General features: G+C 37.1%; 1 protein-coding gene across 1 annotated transcript in view; it reads left to right on the top strand.

Annotated features, from left to right (window-relative positions):
* LOC149837147 (hyperosmolality-gated Ca2+ permeable channel 1.7-like) overlaps positions 1-25,855 on the top strand; it is a 63,094-nt gene that overhangs the window by 15,998 nt on the left and 21,241 nt on the right. Inside the window, exons 5-8 of the mRNA XM_090007977.1 lie at positions 225-326; positions 5,586-5,705; positions 5,833-5,913; positions 11,028-11,368. Coding sequence (XP_089864103.1) covers positions 225-326; positions 5,586-5,705; positions 5,833-5,913; positions 11,028-11,368 — 644 coding nt within the window. The remainder of the gene's footprint in view (positions 1-224; positions 327-5,585; positions 5,706-5,832; positions 5,914-11,027; positions 11,369-25,855) is intronic.

Below are 25,855 nucleotides of genomic sequence, written 5' to 3'. Positions count from 1 at the left end.
AGGAGCATTATAAGGACTATAATGCCCCTGATAAAAAGAATAAATTACAAAAATAATAAAAACCTAAAGTGCCCCTAATGAACACAACTAATTACATAAGAAAAAATGACTAAAGTACCCCTAATGGGTTTTACTTATTACATCAAGAATTATATATATACTTGAACATATCATAGGTTTATGATATATGTGCTTCTTTTGTGGTGCTTGTTGGCACCTTGCAGGTTTTGGTTCGAAATGTTCCTCCAGACCCTGATGAATCGATCAGTGAGCATGTGGAGCATTTCTTTTGTGTGAATCATCCAGATCACTATCTCAGCCATCAGGTTTGCGGCAGAAGCAGACATTGTTTATGTGTTTATTATATCCACATATCCATTTGTTCTAAATAAAATTACTTTGTTGATTAAATTTAGGGCTGGGATAAATTTATCATGTTTCATTTTTGGCATTTCATTCTCTTCCTACTATTGTTCAACCACTTATTTTAGCACATTGAATATATTGTGATAGGTCTGATGTCAATAATAATGTCATGCAAAATGAGGAAGGCTTCTTAAATTCTTCTATTAAAAATTTTCCAGGGTGTCTACTAGGTTAGAAACTAGTATTTGAACTATGTGGATCGAGATGAATATATTATTCTTGAAGTTTGTTCTACATCAACTATTTTCTAAGCTTATGTTTGCTATATACTACCTATAGTTGAAGTAGCATAAGCTATACAAGATGTCCACAAGATATGTTGGTTGTTAGACATTCTTACACTTGCAATTTTACTTGGACACTGATACGAGTGTCAATATCAAACACAGGTATGAGGTGTCAAGCATGTCGAACTTTGAAAATTTGAGTATGCAGACATTGCTCTCTTTTTCTCTCTCTCTCTCTCTCTCTATATATATATATATACACACACACATCTATGTATATATATATATGATGTAATAAAAAATATTACAAGCACTCACTTTATAGCCAAAAAGAGAAAAGGGAGACAAAATATGCATGGTAAGAGAAAAGAGGAAAGATGTGAGATAAAGAGAAAAGATAAGGAAAGTCATTAATTGTCAACTAGAAGATTGTGCAACCCCCTTGTCATTACTTGAAGTAATATGTTTGTGTGTTTGAGAGAGAGAGAGAGAGAGAGAGAGAGAGAGAGAGAGAGAGACCAAAGAAAATGAAAAAAAAATCATACTTTAAAAAATAATTTTATAAAATTCTTGAAGTTTAAATTGAAAATCACTACTCTTTTAGAAAATGAAACTCAAAAGGCCATTTGGGGCTCGAGGTCATTATTGTTCACCATATAGTCAATGCTTGACAAAACAAAAAGTAGTTTATGAAATATCAAAAACTTCTTTGTTTTTGAAGTGTCAATACACCACAAACTGAGTGTCCAACACTTGACATGTTGTGTCCAACGTGTCCAATACTTATGGACACTTGAAAGTTCAAAAATTGTCCATGTCCAGACCATGTAAAGAAGTGTTCTTGTTAGTATCAATGTCAGACATGGCTAGACACAGACATGTTGGACCACTAGTGGTGTCTAGGTAACATAGCTTACCAGCCAGAGTGAGAAAGTGGTAGACTTGGAGAAAACTTGAGAAAGAAGTTAAATTCATGAATGAAAACAAATTAGATATAAGTGCAAGTTTAGTCAGGAAAGCAAATGAGAAATAGGTTGTAATTGTTGAGAAGTGTAATATGTTAAGAAATGTAATCTGTATATTACTGAGTCCTGTGCTACCCCCTTCTACTCATGTATATATATGATTATTTCAGAGGGGTATGTTTGTAACTCAACCTTTAATGCATAGTCAATTATTTTGTCTTTTAGTGCATCCAAGGGGGTTGACCCTTATATGTGTTGTCTTCCTTTATTCTTTAGAAATTAATAAAGTCTTCCTCTTATGCTTCTCTTTCTCAGTTTTGTTCTTCTCCTATTGTGCTGTAATATGGTATCAGAGCCATATTTGCAAAGGTAAAGAAGATTTGAGAGGGCTTTTGAAGAGGATTGAAAGTCTGTTCATTGACTGGAGATTTGGTGGTCGCAGTCACATTGCTGATGTCATCTTTTAAAGGGGTGCTCAATCCACATTGGAATTGTAGTTTGGGGGTTGTGGTGAGCATGGAGAAGGAGACCATCTAGATCTTACCCATAAAGTTTGATGGACCAATCTTTGCTTATTGGGTTGAATTCTTGAGGACTATATTTAAAGGCTTTGGCTATATTGCCTACCTTGATGGTACCAAATCCATGCCCAAAAAGGGTGACACCAATTATGATGTTGGCATTGTAGAGTGGGAAAGGGATAATGCTAAGTGAAATCATGGCTCTTGAGCTCAATATATTAGAGTATATTGTGGTTAATATCATGAAGTATGAAACAGCCAAGGATGCTTGAGGGTATTTGAAGCAAGTTTATGAGCAATCAAACTGGGCTAGAAAGTATCAATTAGAGCAAGAACTAAATGCTTTGAGGCAAGAGCTCGGTTCCAGCAATTTTCAGATTCCTTAGCATTAATTATGTGTATTGTTAAGTGTGCAAAGTGTGATGAATGCACTGAGCGGAAAGCAAAATTTTGTTGTTAGGCCATGAATTGAGGCAAAAATGCAATCACAGTGCATATGAAGAAAGATCTATGCAAATCTATTCTTGAAGATTTTTCTATATAATCTATATTTTCTTCTAGCTTTTATGTGACAACCAAGTCACTTCCTGTTTTTGGTGAATCGTATTCACCATAAAAGAGGAAAACAAATGGAAGTTGATTGTCACTGTTTCTATCAAAAGCTGAAGCATTATATTTTGTAGACTTCATGTGAAGTTGGAAGACCAGTTGACTGATGTTTTTGCTAAAGATATGGGAGACAAGGGTGGAAGATATCATGTGAAAGTTGGATATTAATACAAGAGAGAAAGAGTAGTGGAACATAGCATTATATTCATTGTATCAACACAATACTCCTAATGTTTTCATAGGCAAGCAAAAAGCTGTGAATAGTATATATATATATATATATATATATATATATATATATATATAGAGAGAGAGAGAGAGAGAGAGAGAGAGAGAGAGAGAGAGAACTGCCTACTCCGATCTGTGCCTACTGCCAGTCTACCAGGCTTTTGATTTTTTTTTTCATGTTTTTCTCAAATATGTCCATATAAATGTGTTCTACATGCTTGATTTTATAGGAATGGATTCTTCTTGAATCGTCTAATTGCATCATGTGGGTTGGTTTTTTATAAAGTTTAAAATCGATGGTCTACAATTTTCATAAATATTCAAACTTAAAGATTCACATTTTTTCATAAAAAAACATGATCTAAGTGTCGTTTTCTAGCAAATAGACCATTTTGATTGCATCGGGGGGGGGGGGCAGATTTGAGAAAAACACCACAAAACCCCCTGTTTACTTGCAGTTGGCTCTTAACTTTGGTAGGCACCTACTCCTCACTCTCTCTCTCTCTATGTATGTATGTATGTATGTATGTATGTATCACTACCCTTAAGCTAAGTGAAGGAAGAGACTTTGTAAAGAAGTTACTATGCTTCTATGGAGGATAAAGAAACATAACTGTTCTTTGCAATGCTAAAAAATGAGGCAGTATTCCAAGAGAACACAAAGGCCAGTAATAGAATTCTACTTGGTGAGATCTCCGCACCAATCAGCAATTGAACATCCTTACAGCTCATGAGATGAAGTGGAGGATAGAAGTGAAGATCGAAAAATTATATGATTGATGTATGGACAAGTATGAAGTAAAACAATCATATGAATTTCAGTAGAAGCATGTTGAGGCGGCTAACAGAAAAATTACATGGATCTAGTGATTGTGAGATATGTAAGATGCAAATAAGTTGCCTATAAGGTTTAGGATCTGCTAGAGGTGCACTTTTTGTGGTTATAGTAATGAATTGGTTGAATATGTGATTAGATAATTGATTAACCCAGTTTTGTCATCGGATTTAGGAGGAACTAAGGAGATTTGAGTTGAAAAAAAACTGGTTTCATAAATACTTTCATGCCTGATCATGTTTGTGTTTAGATTTGGGTAGATCAGATAGGCACTGGGTTTAATATCCAACCCAACCATTTTCTTTTTCATAATTTTGGGTATCCTACCTGACCTGCATATCTGCTCAGGTGTTTGAGGACATGATCGTTGATGAACAATACCTAAAGAGACCGAAATAATTGGATGCCATGCATTCCACCACCCCAACATACCACACAAAAGCTAGTTTTAATCTTTTTTCTGCATAGGCATGAAATCCAAAATAAATTGTGAATAGTTGTGGCTTGTTTTTCTTGAAAAATGACATGTTCAAATATGATGTGTGTAATCATCAATAAAAGTCACATAGTATGAGGTATCCTTGACAAATATTGGGAAAAGCCTCTAAATATCAGAATTGGAGAATGAGTTATATCACTCAGGATTCATTTTTTCCATCTTATCATCAATACATAAAAAATCCTGAACATCATCCAAGTACAAAATTGCCACAATAGAGTGCCTAAAATTCAGAAGAGACTAGGTGACTGGACACCTGTGCTATAGTAAAATTTGAGTCTTGGTACTTGAAATGATTGAAGCTGCGGCTTGCTGTAGAGGAAGATGTCAAAATTGCATATGAGAGATGCCTTCAACCCTATGCCCTACCACAATTAATTCCTTAACTGGTAATCTTGCACTCCACTTCAATGAGATGAAAAACATCATAGTTATGAACAGTTATTTGGGACACTGAAAACAAATTTAGAGGCAGTTTGGAATAAGACAGACTTGATGAACATTAGATGTATCAGATTTTATGGACCTTCTGGTATCCAACCTTGAATATTCTAACAACATATGATGACACATAGCTCTAGATTGAAAAACAAGAATGTAACAATCTAACTTGGAACCCAATGCATGAATAGCATCTTTACCTCTAATTTTTTTAGGGTCTTCTATGATTATCATGGTCTGTTTGATGTTTATCTCATTAGCAATATTAGTCTGTGATATGTAGGAAAATTTTGCATGTGACCCTTGCTCATTGTTTTAGCTGTTGTTGTGTGTCATTATTACTATTTCTTTTGTGTACCTGTTTAGGTTACTCTTAAGTGCAACTAAGTTTTTCAGTTCTGGAAGCATGTAACATGACATCTTTTATTGTTTGGTCCTTGGAGAAGTAACTTTTCATTTGATGCTAAGGTTATAGAATTTTCCTATACTCATTGTTCTTTGAGCTTTTTTGTTCTACACTTATCAACAAACTGTGAGGATCTAACTTTCTGTTACGGCTAACAGAAAAATCTGTAACTGAAGTTTTAGAGTACTGAAAGTCATGAATCTTTTCCCTGGCTATTGGATTTATTTTTTGTATGAGTTGATTGAGGCTATTTGCAAACTTTTGATTGTTGTTCTACATCTCCTGCAAGCAATAGTATAAAGTAGTAAAATACATAAGCTGGAAAAGGTTGTTGCTATCTTCATAGATTTTCTTTTTCTATCTCTTGCATTATTGAGCTTTCTTTTTCATTTCTTTTTCATAATTCCTTAGTGACTGATTGGACTTAGGTTGTATACAATGCAAATAGACTTGCTAAAATTGTGGACAATAAGAGGGGTTTACAGAATTCACTTGATTACAGTGAAAGCAAATTTGCCCAAAATCCAGCAAAAAGGCCTACAATGAAGGTATTCTATTTTCTATAGCGCATAATGCGTACAGTTTGTTTGCCATATATTCTGAATTCATTCATAATACTTCATATCTAGCCTCTTCACTTTTAGCTTGTCTAATCCCATTATCTTGCAAAAACAGAAGGGCTTTTTAGGACTTTTTGGGGATACTGTGGACGCTATTGACTTTTATACCGAGGAGATTGATAAATTGTCCAAAGAGGTACTTTTTTTTTGCTTTTATTAATTATTTTCCTGTTAATGTCAATTCATTGAGAACTTCTTGAAGTAATCTAATGTTATACAAGAGATGAGCTCTGGTGGCAAATTAAAGACAATTGTGAGACGTCCTAGTTTATCTTTTGCACATCAAGTTACTAAAGTTCTTGAGGTGCGAACTTACTTTGGCTAGATCTGATCAAGGTGGATCATTGAAGGCTATGTTGCTGTTGATCTGATGGATCTCATCAGGGTGGGCCACTGAAGGCTATGCTGCTGATCTAAGCAATAAGCATGCTGATGCCTGTCAGTCTTATAGATTTAGACGTGATGAATCCCTGGATCATCTCAGGATCTGGGACCATATCTGTCATATTGCAGCACAGAAAAAGGAGAGGAAGAAAAAGGGGAATAATCAAAGGCAAAGAAAGGGAAATAAAGAGAAAAGTGGTAGAGAGAATCAGAGAGAGAATAAATGAACATGTCTTATGCAGTTTGAGAAGGTGTGTTGGGTGGCAGCATAATTAAACAAGCGGAAATAATAAAATCCTCTAAGGGCATTCAAAGAGCACAAACAAAAACACAAGTCCACAAAGGGGAAATACAAGAAGCCAATCAATGGCAAACACAAAGAGCACAACAAGTGCATACAATAGCCACTAAGGGAAATCACAAGAACAGAAAAAAATATGATCTTTATTAATGTTAAATGCTTAAGAAAAAACATTAGAAACAAGAGGGGATTTAAACCCCTTTTTATGGACTACATGAGAGCCATTAAGTCGTTGAGCCGTTGGGGAGATCCCAACGACTATATTGGTCTAAGACCAATATGCCCTTACACAATATGTAAAAAAAAAAAAAGCAAAAATGCAAGTCTGCCCCTAATAAGCAACACTTATTATATACATGTAAAATGACTAAAATGCCCCTATAAAGGCAAAAACCTATTACAATGAGAAAACTATATATTAACACTCCTCAAGCTTACATTGTAATTACCAAAAGTTTGCCAAGAAGAGAATAACAATGAGGTGAAGGTAAAGCTTTAGTGTAGAAGTCTGCTAGCTGACACTCAGAGGTCACATATGACAATTGAACAGTTTCTTTCAGGTATTCTTCTCTGACATAATGGCAATCCATTTCTATATGCTTGGTTCATTTGTAAAATGTGTGATTGCTCGCAATATAGATAGCACTTTTATTGTTACAGCACATCTTCGAAGGACTAAAAATGGTGACATCCATATCTTTGACATGACTCCTTACTAAGATAATTTTCATAATTGTTGTCATGACTCGATATTCTGTTGATGATAACTAAACCTTTTGTTACTTCTTACGCCTTCAAGATATAAGAGTCCTAAAAACACACAAAAACTAGTGGTTGAGACCAGAGTTATCGGAAGCGCCCCTATAGAAGGGAAAGCGCGCTTCCCCGATACGCGCTTCGGAAGCGCGAAACGTCGTGCTTCCGAAATACGTGGGGAAGCACACATTTCAAATGGGAAGCACGTACCCCTTTAATGGGGTGCGCGTACCCCATTAAAGGGGCTGCGCGCACCTCATTAAAGGGGTACGCGCACCCCCATTAAAGGGGTACGAAGGGGCGAATTTACATATTTGTCTTTTTTTTTAAACTTTTTTTCCAAAAAAAATTAAAAGAACGAGTTTTTTAAAAAGGGAAAAAAGGAGATTTTGAAAAACCTGTGAAAACAAAACCCGAAAGGGCTTTAGGGTTTTTCACGCAGCTCAATCCGAGTCTCCTCCCTTCTTCTCTCCTCTCTCTGGCAACCGATCGACTGAACCCAGAATCCGGCGACCTTCTCCGACATCCGACGACCTCCACGGCGATGAATCCATTCAGGTACGTACTCTCCTCTCTCCATCTCTTCTCTCTGTATCTCCCACGACCTCTCTCTTTCCATCTCTTCCCTCCATCTCTTCTCTCTGTATCTCCCACGACCTCTCTCTTTCCATCTCTTCCCTCCATCTCTTCTCTCTGTATCTCCCACGACCTCTCTCTTTCCATCTCTTCCCTCCATCTCTGTTCTCCCTTTCGTTTTCAGGGAACAAGCAATCCTTCTGTAGTCATACAATATGACATTTAGGTTATGAATAGCATGACGAAATGGGAATATGTTTTACACTCTTTGTCGGTTCTGCAGAATTGCTTATTCATGTGCATGATGTTGGAAACAATTTATTCTATCTATGTTTATCATTATTTATTGGGTTGCTTATAGCTTACCGTTGCCTTGTAACCGTAACCTTGATCTTCTGAAAACGGAAAGCTTATCAGTTTTATTTTCTAAAAGTTTTGGTCCTTGGAGATCCGATTCTCTACCTAGGGTTTGGGACATCATTGTCTAACTTAATTTTATTTTGGTGCACTTTCTGGAAATCTGAGATTTGTGTGGCTACTCAGAGGGCGTTAAGGTGGGGAAATAAGGTCAGTCAATGAGTTTAGACTTTAGACTTGTTTCGACCCATCCAAATTGTTTCCCCCAAATGGTGGGCCCGTATTTCGCGTTGATGAAGAGTTTTCAAGTGATATAGGGCTGGTGTCTGACCTGTGTGAGGTTCAACTCGTGAGTAGAGGTTTGTGTTGCAGGTTTGATCCCTTCATTCTCTCTAGAAGGTACATTTAGGGAATAGGGGATTGTTAGAGACTATTTGTTTCATTTTCCTGTTGCATTAACATGGTGGTCTTTATCTTTTGTGTTATCAATACGATGGTGATTTATATTCTTATGTGAGTCCCATGAAAGAAAAGAACAATATATTGGTTGAGAAGCATTTCACATTTTGTGTTTTAACTGAGTTTATTTGGTCATCTTTCTTATTTCATATGGAAGCTGCACAAAATCTAATGGTATAGTTGTATGACTGGTAGGGATCTGAGTCCTCACGCAGTGGTACTTTGAAGTTAAAAAAAAATTCTGTTTTAATATTTGGGTTTATTACATGGTATAAGTAGTCCCACGTTTCCCGCTTCCTAAAATTTTGAAAGTGCCTCGCTTCCCGCTCGCGCTTCCCGTATTGCTTCCCGCTCCCGCTTCCTCGACTGGTAACTCTGGTTGAGACTCTATCATTGGGATTACCTCTCCAATCAACATCAACATACACAATTAAATTTAAAGATGAGGATGAGGATAAGAAAAACTCTTTAGTCAAAGTATTTTTTATATATCTAATGATCTTTAAACGGAACCCATATGCATGGTAGTTGGTGCATGTTGAAACTGACTGGCAGAATGCACAACATGAGCAATATCTAGTCTTGTAATTGACAAGTAAGTCAGGGATTCAATTAGTTGTCGGTATGAAGTTGGTTCTTCAAGGAGTGTTCCATCTTGTAGTCTTAGTTTTGCATTGATGACCTCAGGCGTATCAACTTTCTTATCATTATAGATTTCTGATTTGACAACAATATATACAACCGACTTCATTTGGGATAATATATATCCTCTAGGTGAGTAAGCCACTTCAATACCTAAAAAGTATCTTAAAAAACCAAGATCAACATATAAAAAATGTTTTTTAAGAATTATTTTGATTTCAACTATTTTTTTGTCACTTCCTGTAATAATCATATCATCTATATATAATAGAAGAACAACAATGTCAACAACTATATCTTTGACAAAAAGGGCAGTGTCAGTATAGCAAGATCTAAAATCTAGATTTAACATGACATTACTAAATCTATCATACCGAGCTTTTGGAGCTTGTTTAAGCCCATACAAAGTTTTTTTCAAACAAAGAACTTTCTCACTCTAGATCTCAAGACCGGGAGGAGTGTCCATGTACACTTCCTCATTTAGGTCTCCATTTAAAAAAGTATTTTTGATATCAAATTGGTAAATAAACCACTTTCTAATGGATGCTAAGGAAACATGGGTTCTTATGCTAGTCATACGTGCTACGGGTGCAAAGGTTTGCTCATAATAATTTTCATTCTTGAGCATATCATTTCGCTACTAGTCTAGACTTAAATCTTTCTAAAGATCCATCCCCTTTTGTCTTTAACCTTATAGACCCATGTACATCCTATAGTCTTTTTCCCTTTGGGTAATAATCAAATTTTTCATGTTTTAGCTTTTTTTAGTGCTCCTAATTCTAGGTTTATTACATCTACCCATTTTGGATAGTCTTTAGCATCCTTGTAGGTTGAAGATTCATAAAAGGAATGAATTGACATAAGACATGCTCTATATTTAGGAGAGAGAGAGTACAATACCGTTCTTCATGGGTAATTTTCTCAATATGTGATGCCAACTAATCCAAGATACTATTTCCTTGTGTCAAACTGTTGCATGATATTAAGCAGAAGTATGAAGTTCAAAATCTTAAAAGGAATTTTTGTTGGGGGATACAGACAAATACACAACCCCAAGCGAAGATAAGAAAATGCTGAACTGGAAGTTTTGCAAAATTACATCCAGCAAATGATTTTGAAGGATGATATTTTCTGATTGGTCAGCTTTTGGTAACTGTGCTATTGATTGATGTATCACATTAACTTAAATGTGCTTCTTGTTTCCAAAGCCACTTTACAAATTCTCTCGGTATCTTTGGATGGACTTTGGTTTTGAAGCTCTTTTTCAGATAATTTGTTTTTAATTTTGCTTCAAGTAATTTCCTTTCTTTAAAATCAAATACCAATGGGTCCTGAGATTCATCTAACATTATATGCTGCCTCTTCCTGTTTAGTTATTTCGGTGTTACTATTTTTCACATGCATAGTGAAATCCAGTTATTGTGGTATAGAAATTGTATGTGCAGGCATTCTTCCTTTTTCATGCTCTATTATGACCAACTTAATATGAGAAATACTGTATGATGTTTTGAAATGGCAAATGTATGTTGGAATCATTAACCACGGCCATTTTCTTGTGGTTCTTTTAGAATCATATTTTACTTTGTTTTGAATGTGGAAAGCTATTTTCTCATGACCAAAGAGAAGGGAAAAAAACTAAGGCTACCTTCTGTTGAATTCTCTATGGGCAATTAGCTAAACAACTTCTTGTTTTTGTAGCTTGCAGCCTCTCTATTGATTTGTGTAGTGGTTTTTCTCATTTTAGATCCTGTTTGTACTTCTGATAAAATTTTCAGGAAGTTGAAGAAAGAGAAAGGGTCATAGCTGATCCTAAGGCCATCATGCCTGTGGCATTTGTTTCATTTAAGTCTCGATGGGGAGCAGCAGTTTGTGCACAAACTCAACAATCAACCAACCCAACTTTATGGTTGACAGAGTGGGCTCCAGAGCCTCGTGATATTTACTGGGATAATCTTGCAATACCATTTGTTGAACTGGCTCTTCGGAGACTGATTATTTCTGTTGCAGTCTTCTTCCTCACATTTTTCTTTATGATACCAATTGCATTTGTGCAATCCCTTGCTAGCATTGAGGGGATTGAAAAGGTTTTTCCTTTTCTAAGGCCAATAATAAAACAGTGAGTGTTTCCATGGATAATGCATGTGACCATTTAATTACTTTTTGCTGCTATTTAATTTCTCTTCTTTTTACAAAGTTAAATTGTTCAAATAATTTTAAGTACCATTTATGTTATTATTATCTTTTAGTATGTGTCCCAGATAATGTTGTAATAACAATAGAACAGGTTGCCACAAGGATGGATGTTATCTGGTTTTTAAAATATTTGATGCTTATGATAGAGCAGAAACAGCCATAAATTGGAGTCGGTTTATCAGTACTTAACATTTAAGATCTTTTTCTTTGTGTCACCTTGGATGCCTATAGGTTGTACCAAGATTGCATTGCATCTTATCATGTAATATTGAAAGGTAACCTACCATTCTGCCAAATAAGGCAAAGTCAAGCTTATACTGCTTAATGGAACAGTCTACTTGATCTTTTGCAACTCAATTTGGAAACTATAAAAATATTTGTTGTACAAAGATGCAGTAAGCCCCCTTTCGTGCAAACCAGACTTCCTCATCTTGTTGGTGACAAGGGAATAATGCATTTTTGTGCATGGATATCACAGGTTGAGAATAGTGTTTTTCAATGATATCATTTTAGATAAAGAGAATTCTCCAAGGTTTCTAGTTATACAGCTCTTCATAATGTTCAGTACCCCTTCTAATTTATCAACTGCAAAACTTCTTAATTTATCTTTGGCTAACATGATTGACGTAATTTGCTACAGTAGAGGCTTGGATACTGCAAAGAGTCCACCACATTTCAAGTTATTGTTTTTACTCCACAGAAAAGCTTATCACACCATAAAGAAGAAGAAGACAGAAGATAGAAGAACCAGAGGAAGAATTCATTAGCTCTAAAATGAAACGTTAGTGAGAAGAAGGGATTCCACTATTGATGGACGATGTAGGTGTTAAAATATATATATATATATATATATATATATATATATATATATATATATATATATATATATATATATATACATACCCAATAGGGGTATTTTTGTCATTTCACACAGTTGTTTTTGGAAACAACTATTTTACTAGGTTAGATTTTCTTTTTTAATTAAATGTATTTTTTGTTTTTTATTCTCTTTTTGAAATACATTGGGGGCCCACCATAGAGTCGTTGGGGCCCAACGGCCATAAATATGACCGCTGGGGGCTCCCAACTACTCCATGTGGGAGCTCCCAATGGTCTCTCACTCTCTCCTTTGATGTGTATAAATAGGGTTCTCCCCCTTTGTATTTTTGTAGTGTTCTCAAGCTCTCTTCAATAAAGATCTTATTCTTTACTTGTTTATGTTGCCTTTTTAAGGCTTTTGTATTATCTCATTGTGGACTTCTTATTTATATTCCTCTTGTGCCATCATGCTTGTCTATTATTGAACGTTGTTAATGCTTTTGTATTCTTGGGTTATATTTCTGCATACTTCATTACATGGTATCATAGCAAGGTTGTGCTCTTGATTTTTGTTAAAGTTATCTATTAATAGATTGTGATTCAGGAATCTCTTTTATATTTATTTTTCGTATTCTATTTAAGTCACTATGGAGAATGAGCATAAGATTGATCTATCCTTCAAGTTAAATGGCACCAACTATATGATGTGGGCATCTGCCATGGAGAACAACCTCAAGGAAAAAAAGCTTTGGGGATATGGGATGGGCTCAATTCCGGAACCACAACTCTAGCTTACCAAAATGGAAGGAGGACAAAAAAAGGCTCTTGAAGGAAATGCTCGCACCAAAGCCATTGAAAATTACCAATCCAAGATAGAGGACTGGGAAAGTAAACATGCAAAAATCCTTGCATGATTTATGAACAATGTGAAACTCAAGATATATGCCAACATAGCCAAATTCTGCAAGGCAAATGAGGCATAGTTTTTTTATGAAAGGTATGTATACTAAAAAGACCTTGCAAGACAATTTTTTCTTCAAGAAAAAATCCATACCATTAAGCAAGGGGACATGAGTGTCCGTAATTATTTTAGCACCCTTAGTCACTTGTGGGATGAATTATATCTTCTTGAACCCAAGTGGGTTGCAGGTAAAGATGTTGAACTTAGAAGAGAACAAATGAAAAAAAAATACTTTTCCCAATTTTTACATGAGTTTAGGCCCGAATATGAACAAATTAGATCTTTCGTCCTTCATAGATCTAAACTTCTTCTCTTAGAGGATGTCGTTGCCGAAATATGCCAATAGGAAACTCGTGGCATGATAAAAGGAGGAGATTGAGTATTAGCCGTATCCAAGCCCGGCAATCATGTTAAAACTTATAAACCCCCACACTTTAGGAGGCAAAATGACTATAATGGAGGCTATAGGAAAGTCATTTGCCATCATTGCCATGAACTGAGACATATCCGACTTAATTGTCCAAGTTATATAAAACCCTAACAAACAAGGTTGCTCCCGTCGAAGAAGTTACACCGAGGAAGGAAGAATCAACCAAAGGAAAGGATTTCTTTTCGCTTGCTCAATTATCGTAGGCACTTCAAATTCTACTCAAATCCCCATCTATAACAGGTGTCGCAATTGCCTCTTCTTCACCTCTAGGTATGTCTTCTTGGATCCTTGACTCGGGAGCCTCTTTTCATATGACACCTCTTGATAATGGTTTATCCGACTTATACATTAATTCAAAAACTTGTTATGTTTCAACTGTCGATGGAACATCTTTACAAATTAAAAGTATTATAACTTTAAACTCTTCTGAAAACTTTTTTGTGCCAAATATAAAAGTTGTGGCACAATTAATTTTAAATCTTCTTTCCGTTTCTTAAATTTTCAATCATGGATGTGAAATTTTCTTCTCATCTAAGGGTTGCTCTGTTCAGGATCTCCAGTCTGGGAAGCTGATTGGATAAGGCCATAGGAAGGGAGATCTGTACTATATGAATTGTTTAAACCTTCCTACCAACTCTTTTTGTAATTATGTCTAAGATAGAAATATTGAAATTTGGCATAAAAGACTTTGACATCCAAGTTTCTCTAAGATGTACCTTTTTCCTTTTGGAAAACAATTTGTAATGAGAAAAATTTTGCTTGTAAGGATTGTATCTTTGGAAAAATGAAATCTACTCATTTTTCAAATAGAACTTTCGTTTCTAAGAAACCTTTTGAATTAATGCATTCGGATGTTTGGGGTCCTTCTCCTGTCATATCAAAAGGTGGATACTCATATTATGTGACCTTTATTGATGATTTTACTAGATATGTATGGATATGCTTTCTTAATTTCAAATCCGATGTCTTCTTATTCTTTAAAAAATTTCATATGATTGACCCATTATTTTTGTTACAATAGTGACATATCACTCCCTTTCTAGGCCCATTATTTTTGTTAAAGTGAGGAGGTCTATATGCTTTTACATTTGATCCTGGCCTAGTAACGGCCAAAACTTCATCACTCTTAATGCTTAGGCCAAGTCGAGTTTCTTCTTGGCATATTTCGGCAAGGGCGTCTTCAATGGGTAAGGCTTTACTTCTATGGAGAAGGGATGCCCTAACTTGTTCAAATTTCGGTCGAAGACTATGAAGAAATTAGAAAAAGTGCTCTTTTTCGATTTGTTCCCTTCTTAACTCAATATCTTCCGGAGCCACCCATTTAGGCTCAAGAAGAACAAGTTCATCCCAAAGAGGGGTTAAACAACTAAAGTAGTCCCGGACACTCATATCCATATGTTTGGTGGAACGGATTTTTTCTTGACAAAAAAATTGTTGAGCAAAATCCTTTTGGGTATACATACCCTTAAGGAAGAACCATGCCTCATTGGCCCTTCTAAATTTGGCAATATTAGCACAATTTTTGAGGTCCACATTGTTCATAAACCATGCCAAAATTTTGGCATGGTTACTTTCCCAATCCTCAACTTTGGATTGATGGTCATTGATAGCTTTGATGCGCTCATCGCCATCTAAAGCTTTTTCAACTTCATTTTCGATTTTAGTGAGAACAAGAGAGGGTTCGGGAGTAGTTCCTATAACAAAACCCCAAAGTTTCTTACCTCTTAGATGATTTTCCATAGCGGAGGCCCACATAAGATAATTGGACCCATTGAGCTTAAAAGAAAGCTCAACTTTAGAATCACGTTCCATCGGCACCAAATATTCTTTCTTTCTTCAAAAGCTTGAGAGGCACATGTCCCGAGATAACAAAGAGAAGCCCAATCACCAACCGAGCTCTAATACCATGTAATGAAGAGGGGCGGAAGCACCAATAGAGCAAGAACACTCTTTAAGAGTGACCACAAGAGTCAAGAACACAAACACTAAAAGTGTATACACAAAACTCACAAAAGTAGAAAATGACTTAAAGTCATAAGTTGAATATTATTGAAGAAAGAAAGTGGAGGGTGAAAACCCAATGCCTTTACAAGTGTGAGCCTCCTCTATTTATAGAGGAGGAGAGCTAAAGGGGGACCATAAAGGGGGCTCCCTTCTAGTCATTGGGAGCCCCAACGACTAGATAGGTGGGGCCCCTTATGGTCCTTCAAAAGTAAAACTAAGAAATAAAAAAGAAAAGAAAAAGGGGGAAAAGAAAGAAAAAAGAAAAAATGCAAAAAGGAAAAAGTACATGTTGATTTACCAAAACACCCCTATCGGGTTTTTGGTTGTACAGAAAAAGAAAAAGAAATAAATTATGTATATAAACATATATACATATGTATACTTATATATACGTATGTATATATATATATATATATATATATATAAGTATATGTATATATATTTATATATACATAATTTAACATATATGGAGGCACCATCTGGTATAAGTATTCTTAAGGGTAAGATACTTCGTTTAGAAAAAACTCTTTATGGTCTTAAACAAGCACCAAAAGCCTGGTATGACATGTTTAGTTATGTTATGCTCGATATTGGATTCAGAATTACCCTGACTGACATTGTTTTGTTTGTTAAGATTTCTGATAAGGGGTAATTCTTCTTCTTCTTTATGTGGATGACATGATCATCACCGAAGGATACAAATTGAGAGTTGATCTTAAAAATAATTTTGAGATGACTGATTTAGGTTTATTGAGATAATTTTTAGGAATTGAAGTTGCTTATTCCCCTCGAGGTTATTTATTATCTCAATCTAAGTTTGCTTTTAATATTGTTTTTCAGGTTCGGAATCATAGATGATAAGAAAGTGGATACTTAAGAAGTTGTCAATACCAAAATGATAATTGATGATGGAGAACCTCTTAAAGATCCCACTCCTTACAGACAAGTTATTGGAGCACTTTCCTCTCTCTCTATTACTAGACCTGATATAGTACATGTTGTATACACAACTAGTCAATTTCAGTACGCTCCCACTTCTGTTTATATGGGAACAATTTTGCATATTATTAGATACATTAAGTCTTCCCTTTCACGAGGCATCTTCTTGTCTGCTTCATCTTCATTAGAATTAATTTCTTATACTGATACTGACTGGGGAGGTGATCCTAATAACAGGCACTCAACCACTGGTTTTTGTGTTTTCTTAGGTGAATCATTGATTTCATGGCGGTGTAAGAAGCAGCAAAAGGTCTCTCTTTCGTCAACCGAAGCTGAATACTGAACCCATAGCCACTGCAATGATGGAGGTAGTCTAGCTGAGAAGACTGTTAGCTGACATGGGAGTTGAAGTGACAAAAGCCTCATGCATGTGCTGTGACAACAAGAGTGCGATCTACGTTGCCAGCAACCAAACATTTCATGAACGCACCAAACATATCCAAATGGATTGTCACTATGTCAGAGAGGAGTATCTATATGAAACCATTGATCTGCCTTATGTTACATCAGAATACCAATTAGCGGATTTTTTCACCAAACATCTCGCTGCTCCTAGATTTCATTTTCTCTTAAACAAACTTTCGCTCATTGTACTGTAAGTTGAGGGAGAGTATTAAAAAGTGTATATACATATATTTATAATTATATATAATATATTTATATATTATTTATATTTTATTTTTCTTTTATTTATTTATTTATTTATTTTTGTCTTTTTAGGCTATCTAGTTCATTTTGAACTAGACTCAAACTAGTCAACTTTTTGACTAGTTTGAATAGTCGCAACGACTCTTTTGGAGCCTTCTAAAGGCTCTTCTCTCCCTCTCTCTTATGTATATAAATAGGGGTAACTCCCCTCTCATTGTAATAATGTTTCTTAAGCATTTTATGTGAATGAAATAAGTTGTTGTTTTTCTTTTTGAGTTCTCTCATTTGTGCCCTTTTGTCAGTTATGATTAAGGTGTCTTTAATAGACACTTGTTGCAAGCATTTGTGCTTTCGTGTAAGATCTTCATTTCATTATTGCTTTAACACTAAAAACCTTGAAGGAAGAGATATGAATGCTTTTCTGAGAAGCATCCCTGAACGGGTTCTTCTTGATTGTCAATTTATAAAAGAGAGGAGGATCATGTCTCTCCTCAACTGCGTTTCTTCACTTTCAGCACATGGGCAATTATGTATGCGAACATTGTGGTATTCTAAACTTCCAATGTAGGAAAATCTGCTTTAGATGTGGGAGGAGCATTCTTCTAAATATTCCAAATCTCTTTGTTGTTCCCTCACAACAATCACCTCTGTCTGACAGGCCTTGTCGTCCTTCTAGACCATCGAGGTTTTCCCATGTATCTTTGCCTGCTAATACTTCGACGTCTCACGACTCATAGTCTCATGGTGCCCGTCTGAATGTAAGATTGTCCTCTGGTGGCACGTGCATGGATGCCAACAAGATGTGATTTTTTTTAGCTCCCTTTGGATCCCCATTTCACTGCAAATCGTCTCTGCAGAAAGATCTCCCTTATCTAAAAGTGGGTCGCCAAATTTTTCTCTAGTGATTTTCTTGTCGTTCTCTGACCGTCCGGCGCCCCTGCTTCCTTCATCCAATTCCTCTATTGTCGTCAATCTTGTCGCCTCTTCCCAAAAGTTGCCACCTTGCCAGTTGTTGGTTCCTTTCCTGAGGCGTCATAATCATTGTGAGGATCTATCTCGCCTTTGTTAAAATATGTTGTATATATATATATATTTATATATTTAGATTATGACATATACACATATATATTGACATATATATGTCTATATGTCTATCTATATATATAAATATATATATTTATATTGTAATACCCGATAGGGGTATTTATGTCATTTCACATGTACACGCATATCCTAGATATGCTTCCTTTTCTTTTTCCTTATTCTTTTTTCTTTTTCTGTTTTTTTATTTATTTCTTTTTATTGTTAAAGGGGGTCCCACATAGAGACGTTGGACCCCCCTCCAACGGTCATAAATATGACTGTTGGAGGGGCTCCAACGTCCCTATGGGAGCCCCTCCTTGGGTCCCTTGCTGTGTATAAATAAGGGGCATGGCCCCATGTATCTCTTAAGCTTCTTGTGAAGCATTTAGTGAATGAAATATATTTTTTTCTTCTTTGTGTGCTTGACCATCTTTTGTGGTTTATTGTGTGCCCTCTAGTGGCCTCTTGTGTATGTGCGTGCTTCCGTGCTTGCTCTTGGAGTTCTTGCCTCTCTCGATTGGCACTTCATTACATGGTATCAGAGCCTTGGTTGAAAAAGCTTCATCGGATTCTCTTTTGACAAGCAATATCCTTCTCTTTCTTGCCTTCATAGTCTTCTTCTACAAATGGCAAACAAGGATGCAAAAATCGATCTCTCATTCAAATTGGATGGGACCAATTATCGCATGTGGGCAGCCGCAATGGAGAACAATCTCAAAGGTAAGAAACTTTGGGGTTATGTATGTGGAACCGTTCCGGAACCACAATTGAAGTTGACTAAATTTGAAGGTGGTGAGGAAAAAGCATTAAATGAAGAAGAAAAGGAGAAGGCTATCCTTGACTATTCTTCTAAAATAGAAGATTGGGAAAGTGAGCATGCTAAAATCTTAGCATGGTTCATGAACAATGTCGAATTGAAGATTTGTGCAAATCTTGCCAAATTCAAGAAGGCTAATGAAGCTTGGTCTTTTATGAAAGGCATGTACACTCAAAGGGACCTTGCTAGACACTTTTTTCTTCAAGAGAAGGTAAGGGCTACCAAACAAGGTGATATGAGTTTTAGGGACTACTATAGTGCCCTATCCTCTCTATGGGATGAACTTGTCCTTCTCGAACCTCAATGGGAAGGTAGTGCTATTGCCATGAGGCAAGAGCAAATGGAAAAAGAAAGGTTCTTTCAATTTATTCATGGGCTTCGCCCCGAATTTGAGCAACTTAGAGGATCCCTTCTTCATAGGGCCTCTACTCCTCTAAGTGATATTTTAGCCGATTTATGTCAAGAAGAAACTCGTTTGGCTTTAAAACGAGATGTTGATGAAGTTCATGCCGTGTCTAGACCCGGCAACAATGTAAGAACATATAAACCACCACATTTTTGGAAGAATAATGGTGGTGGAGGAAGGAAAATCGTTTGTCATAATTGTAATGAACCGGGCCATATTCGTCCGGATTGCCCCAAGTTCAAGAAGAAGGTGGCTTCCGTTGGTGAAACTCCTCCAAACGCCAATGAAGATTCAAAGAAGGATGGAGACATAAAGGAGTCCATCGCTCATCTAACTGAAACTCTCCAACAATTCATAAAGATGAACTCTTCATCATCGTCTTCACCCTCCACGTCCGGTGCCGCCATCTCCTCTTTTCCAGGTATGACCTCTTGGATTCTTGACTCGGGTGCCTCATTTTATATGACCCCAAATGCATCACTTTTGTCAAAACCAAGTCTCAATAAATTTAAATCATACGTCTCCACTGCCGATGGAACATCCTTGGGTGTTGAAGGCATTGGAAATCTTGAGAAAATCTATGACCAAAATAAAGAATTTTTTGTTCCCAAAATCCGTATTATTCCAAAACTTAACCTAAATCTTTTTTCAGTGTCTCAAATTACCGATTTTGAGTGTAATGTCTCCTTTTCACCTACTCATTGCTATGTGCAGGATCTCCGGTCCGGGAAGCGGATTGGGCAAGGCCATAGAAGAGGGGATCTTTACTATATGGATTTTTTGTCTTTGCCATCCAAATCATTTTGTAATCATGTCCAAACTAAAGATATTGAGACTTGGCATAAGAGGCTTGGACATCCTAGTATTTCCAAGTTAAATCTCTTTCCATTTTTGGAAAAATTTTGTAATACAAATACATTTACATGTAATGATTGCATTCTTGGAAAGATTCACTCTCTTCCATATTCACATAGTAATTTTGTGTCAAAAAGACCTTTTGAACTTGTGCATTCCGATGTATGGGGGCCGGCACCCGTTATGTCCAAAGGAGGTTATTCTTACTATGTCTCTTTTATTGATGATTTTACTAGATATACTTGGGTTTACATTATTAAAAATAAATCCGATGTCTTCACTAATTTTAAAGAATTTCATGTTCTTATTCAAAACCAATTTCAAAACAATATAGCCATATTTAGATCGGACTCAGGAGGAGAGTACATGTCTAAAAATTTTCAAAATTACTTTAAAATAAATGGAATTGTGCACCAACGTTCTTGTCCTAAAACTCCGCAACAAAATGGTCTTGCGGAAAGGAAACATAGACATTTAATTGAAACCACAAGGACTCTTCTTGTGTCTAAAAAAGTTCCCAAAACCTTTTGGGCCGAAGCCCTTCTTACCGCAACATATCTTATAAATCGTATGCCTTCCTCCTCTTTAAAAAATATTTCACCTTTTGAAAAACTATTTCAAATTACTCCAGATTTTAATAGACTAAGAATCTTTGGATGCAAATGCTTTGTACTTAGTCAAGGACAAGATAAATTGTCTCCTAAAGCTCTTGAATGTGTATTCATTGGCTATGGTGAGAATCAAAAAGGCTATAGATGCTATGATATTCGAAATAATAAATTGTATGTGTCAAGAAATGTGAACTTCATTGAAGAACAAAATGGTTTCGATATCCACACATCTAGGGAAGACATTGATTATTCTTTTCTATTTGACTTAGCTCCTAGACTTGAATCCCCTGAGGCAATTGTTTGTGATACTACTTGTGATGGCATCTTACACTATAATGATATCTCACAACAAGATAATGGTTCCCAAAATGAAATTCTAAATGATATAAATGTATATACCCGGCGGTTAGGAAATGAACATCAACCTGCTATTGACAGATACTCTCAAGACTTCTCCTTAGAAGAATCTATTGACAACAATCCACCTAGGAGATCTTCTCGTACTAGTAGGCCACCACAAAAATTTGTGTCTTATGAATCCTTTTCTCCGAATTATAGGTCTTGCCTTATGTTAATACATTCATACCATGAACCTTCGTCATTTAAGGAAGCTAAAGATCATCCACATTGGATTGAAGCTATGAAAATTGAGTTAGAGACTCTTAATAAAGCCCAAACCTGGAGCATTATTCCTCAACCACTAGGAAAAAAAGCAATTGGGTGTAGGTGGGTATATAAAGTCAAAACCAAATGTGACGGATCCCTAGAAAGATACAAAGCTCGCTTGGTTGCAAAAGGCTACGCCCAAGAATATGGGATTGATTATGAAGAAACCTTTGCTCCTGTAGCTAGGATGACTAGTGTACGAACCTTAATTGCTCTAGCTTCCATTAAGCAATGGCCGATATATCAACTTGATGTTAAAAACGCGTTCCTAAATGGAAATCTGTGTGAAGAAGTTCTTATGGATCCTCCGCCGGGTCTTGAAATTGGGAAAGGAAATATTCTAAAGTTGAACAAAGCTCTCTATGGTCTTAAACAAGCACCAAAAGCTTGTTATGATCTTTTTAGCAAAGTAGTGCTTGATAATGGCTTTTCTTCATGTTACACCGATACTGCTTTGTTTGTTAAATCCTCTAATGAATACATAACTATCTTATTGCTATATGTTGATGATATGATTATCACAGGTAATGATAAGAAAGGTATTGACCTTATTAAAAATATTCTTAAGAAAAAATTTGATATGTCTGACCTGGGTTTTCTAAGGTATTTCTTAGGTATTGAAGTTGCATACTCCCCCAAGGGGTATGTCCTATCTCAGATGAAGCTTGCCTCTGACATTATTGCTAGGTCTGGGTTGACAGATGACAAAAGGGTGGAGACTCCAGAAGTCATCAATGCCAAGATGAGAGCCAGTGATGGCACTCCTTTAGCAGATCCCACGCCTTACCGTCAACTGATTGGATCTCTAACATATTTATCTATCACCAGGCCCGACATTTCTCATGCAGTTCATAGTGCAAGCCAATTTCAGACTGCTCCCTCTACTATTCATATGGCAGCAATAATGAGGATTATCAGATACTTGAAAAATTCCATAACTAAGGGAGTATTCTTATCCTCTTCTTCACCTCTTACTTTACTTGCGTATACTGACTCCGATTGGGGGGGTAACCCCGATGATCGTATTTCTACCACAGGTTATTGTGTGTTTCTTGGTGATTCACTTATCTCATGGAGGTGTAAGAAGCAGCATAAAGTCTCTCTCTCGTCTACCGAAGCAGAATATCGTGCGATGGCCACTACCACAACTGAGATTGTATGGTTAAGACGCTTGCTTAAAGATATGGGTGTCTCCTTCTCAACTCCTTCAAAGTTGTGTTGCGACAACAAGAGCTCTATCTATATTGCTAGCAATCACACCTTTCATGAACGAACAAAGCACATTGAGATGGACTGTCATTATGTTTGTGATGAGTTCTTACGGGGCACCATTCAACTCCCATATGTTCCTACTGAATATCAGCTGGCGGATTTCTTCACCAAAGCCTTGCCATCGCCTCGCTTCTTCTTTCTCCTTAGCAAACTCTCGGTGATTTCCCCGTGTGTTTGAGGGGGGGTGTTAAAATATGTTGTATATATATATTTATATATTTAGATTATGACATATACACATATATATTGACATATATATGTCTATATGTCTATCTATATATATAAATATATATATTTATATTGTAATACCCGATAGGGGTATTTATGTCATTTCACATGTACACGCATATCCTAGATATGCTTCCTTTTCTTTTTCCTTATTCTTTTTTCTTTTTCTGTTTTTTTATTTATTTCTTTTTATTGTTAAAGGGGGTCCCACATAGAGACGTTGGACCCCCCTCCAACGGTCATAAATATGACCGTTGGAGGGGCTCCAACGTCCCTATGGGAGCCCCTCCTTGGGTCCCTTGCTGTGTATAAATAAGGGGCATGGCCCCATGTATCTCTTAAGCTTCTTGTGAAGCATTTAGTGAATGAAATATATTTTTTTCTTCTTTGTGTGCTTGACCATCTTTTGTGGTTTATTGTGTGCCCTCTAGTGGCCTCTTGTGTATGTGCGTGCTTCCGTGCTTGCTCTTGGAGTTCTTGCCTCTCTCGATTGGCACTTCATTACAGCCTCGTGTGCTCATCGCTTGGGCCTCTTGACCATTATAAGGTCTCCTGCACGGTTCCTCATGCCAAAACCGTTAGTTGTACCTGTGTCCCATCACAAGTTAGCCACATCCACCCTATCTCATTGGCCAATTATTTCGATGGTGGGTGGCCCCACTCGTATGTGCTCATTATGGACCTTTGGGGGTTGGTCCCAACCTGTCTCCTCATTTGCCATTTTTTGAAAATTCCTAGACCTTTGCGCTCGTGGGCCCTTTCTTTGCTTTTACCAAACCTGCTCCATGTTTCCCCACCTGACTGTCTCCTTGTTGGGTCTTGCGGTTGACGTAGCCTTCCCCTGTGGTTTTGCGAGATCCGCTTCTCCCTTGGTGCCTTGTCCTACCACCTACTCTTACCCCGCTGCCCCCTTTCGGCCCTGTTGCATATCCCTCACTCAACTGCCGACCTTTCCCAACCATTTGTTCACCCTCTCAGCCACCCGGTGTCTCTTGACCCTCTTCATCGTGTCTGTGGTGACTCCCTTCCTTTGGTCTTGGAGCGATTGGGTTGTATTCTCACCCTAGTGCAATCTCGTATCCTTGAAACCCAATTGCATGGACAGTAAGCCTCTATTCCTACTTCACTCCAAAAACTGAAGAGAATCACAAGGATGTAAACCTCAACTGAAGCAGAGTCCCTTCAGCGGTCCACTAGAGGAGTCCGGTCTTCACAAGAGGGCTCACAATGAAGTTTATGACTTGGAATATACAGGGTTTGAACTGCCCCTGCAAGCAGTTATTTCCGGTGAACTACATTTGGCTCAATAGCTTTGATGTTCTGGGTATCGTGGAGTCTAAAATGGCCTCCATTGATTTCCAGTTCACTCACTGTCTATGGTGGCATTGTGGTGGATTTCATTACAAGCCTGCTATGGGTAGGAAGGGCGACATTCTAATTTTTGGTGTCGCAGCTTGACAGTCTCTCATTTCTATGGGCGATTTCTATCTTGTGCTTCGCCTTCATAGCCTCTACCAAGACCTAGATTTCCTCTTCATGGTGGTATATGACCCTTTCACCTCAGCAAGTCGACTTTCTGGGCTGAATTGGATTCTCTTCTTTCCAATACACAACTTTCATCCATTCTAGCAGGTGATTTTAGTTCTCTTCTCTATTTGTCTGACTCTAATAAACCTTTTAATTTGAGTGACCGTGTTCCTTTCCAGGACTTTATCAATCGTAACAATTTGGTTGATTTGCATCTTGGGGGTGAGGATTATTCCTGGTCCAATAAACGCAGTGATCCAAGCATTCACCATCTTGATCGTGTTCTCCTTTTGAACCACTTGGTGGATGCTGTCTCTGATATTTGCGGCCTCATACTACCAAGAACAATATCAGACCATGGGGAATTGATCTTCTCTTGGGCCAACCATGACTGGGGTAAGCGCCAATTTTGGTTCGAGCAATGGTGGCTTTGTGCACTCTGTGATGCTATTCGGCATTTGTGGGGCTAACCTGTCAATGGGGTTTGGGCCGCTTTCTGCATTCACCAGACATTGACCTGATTGAGGTGCGACATTTGGCGATGGTTTGCCTCTAATCAAGCTTCGATGTTCCAACTTTTAACTTGGGAAGCTGAATTGCAAGAGACTAGTAATGCTTTGAGCTCCCAGAACGGCCGGTTGGACCCCCTGCAGTCTTCTCGTCTCTCTTAGTTAATCTCTTATATTAAAGAATGGAGGATTCAGGATGAACTCAAATGGCGTCTACTTTCTAGAATCAGTTGGCTGAAGGTGGGCGACAAAAACTCTAAGGTTTTTTCACTCATGCATCTAAGAGGAAACAAGCAAATAGAATCATGCATATCAGAATAAATGACTCCATTTTCTTGGGTCCAGACGGCCTCCCTTCCATCTCTAACTACAAAAAAAAATTCTCCCACCCGAAGGTGGTGGGTGGCTCTCTCTCTCCCACACCATTTTATCAAAACTGAACCCAGAGGAGGCGTAAGGGCTTCAATCTCCATTCTCTATTACGGAAATTCGGGTGACTGTTAAGGATATTTTTAAGCTCAAATCACCGGCGATGGTTTTCCGCCGAATTTTTTTCATTGGTTTTGGGATGTTAT

This window comes from Nuphar pumila, chromosome 5 (assembly GCF_984573655.1).
Source record: "Nuphar pumila chromosome 5, dmNupPumi1.hap1.1, whole genome shotgun sequence".
In the NCBI taxonomy this organism is placed as follows: Eukaryota; Viridiplantae; Streptophyta; class Magnoliopsida; order Nymphaeales; family Nymphaeaceae; genus Nuphar; species Nuphar pumila.
Note: the sequence above shows the minus strand (reverse complement) of the source record. Positions and strands in the feature narration are given on the sequence as shown.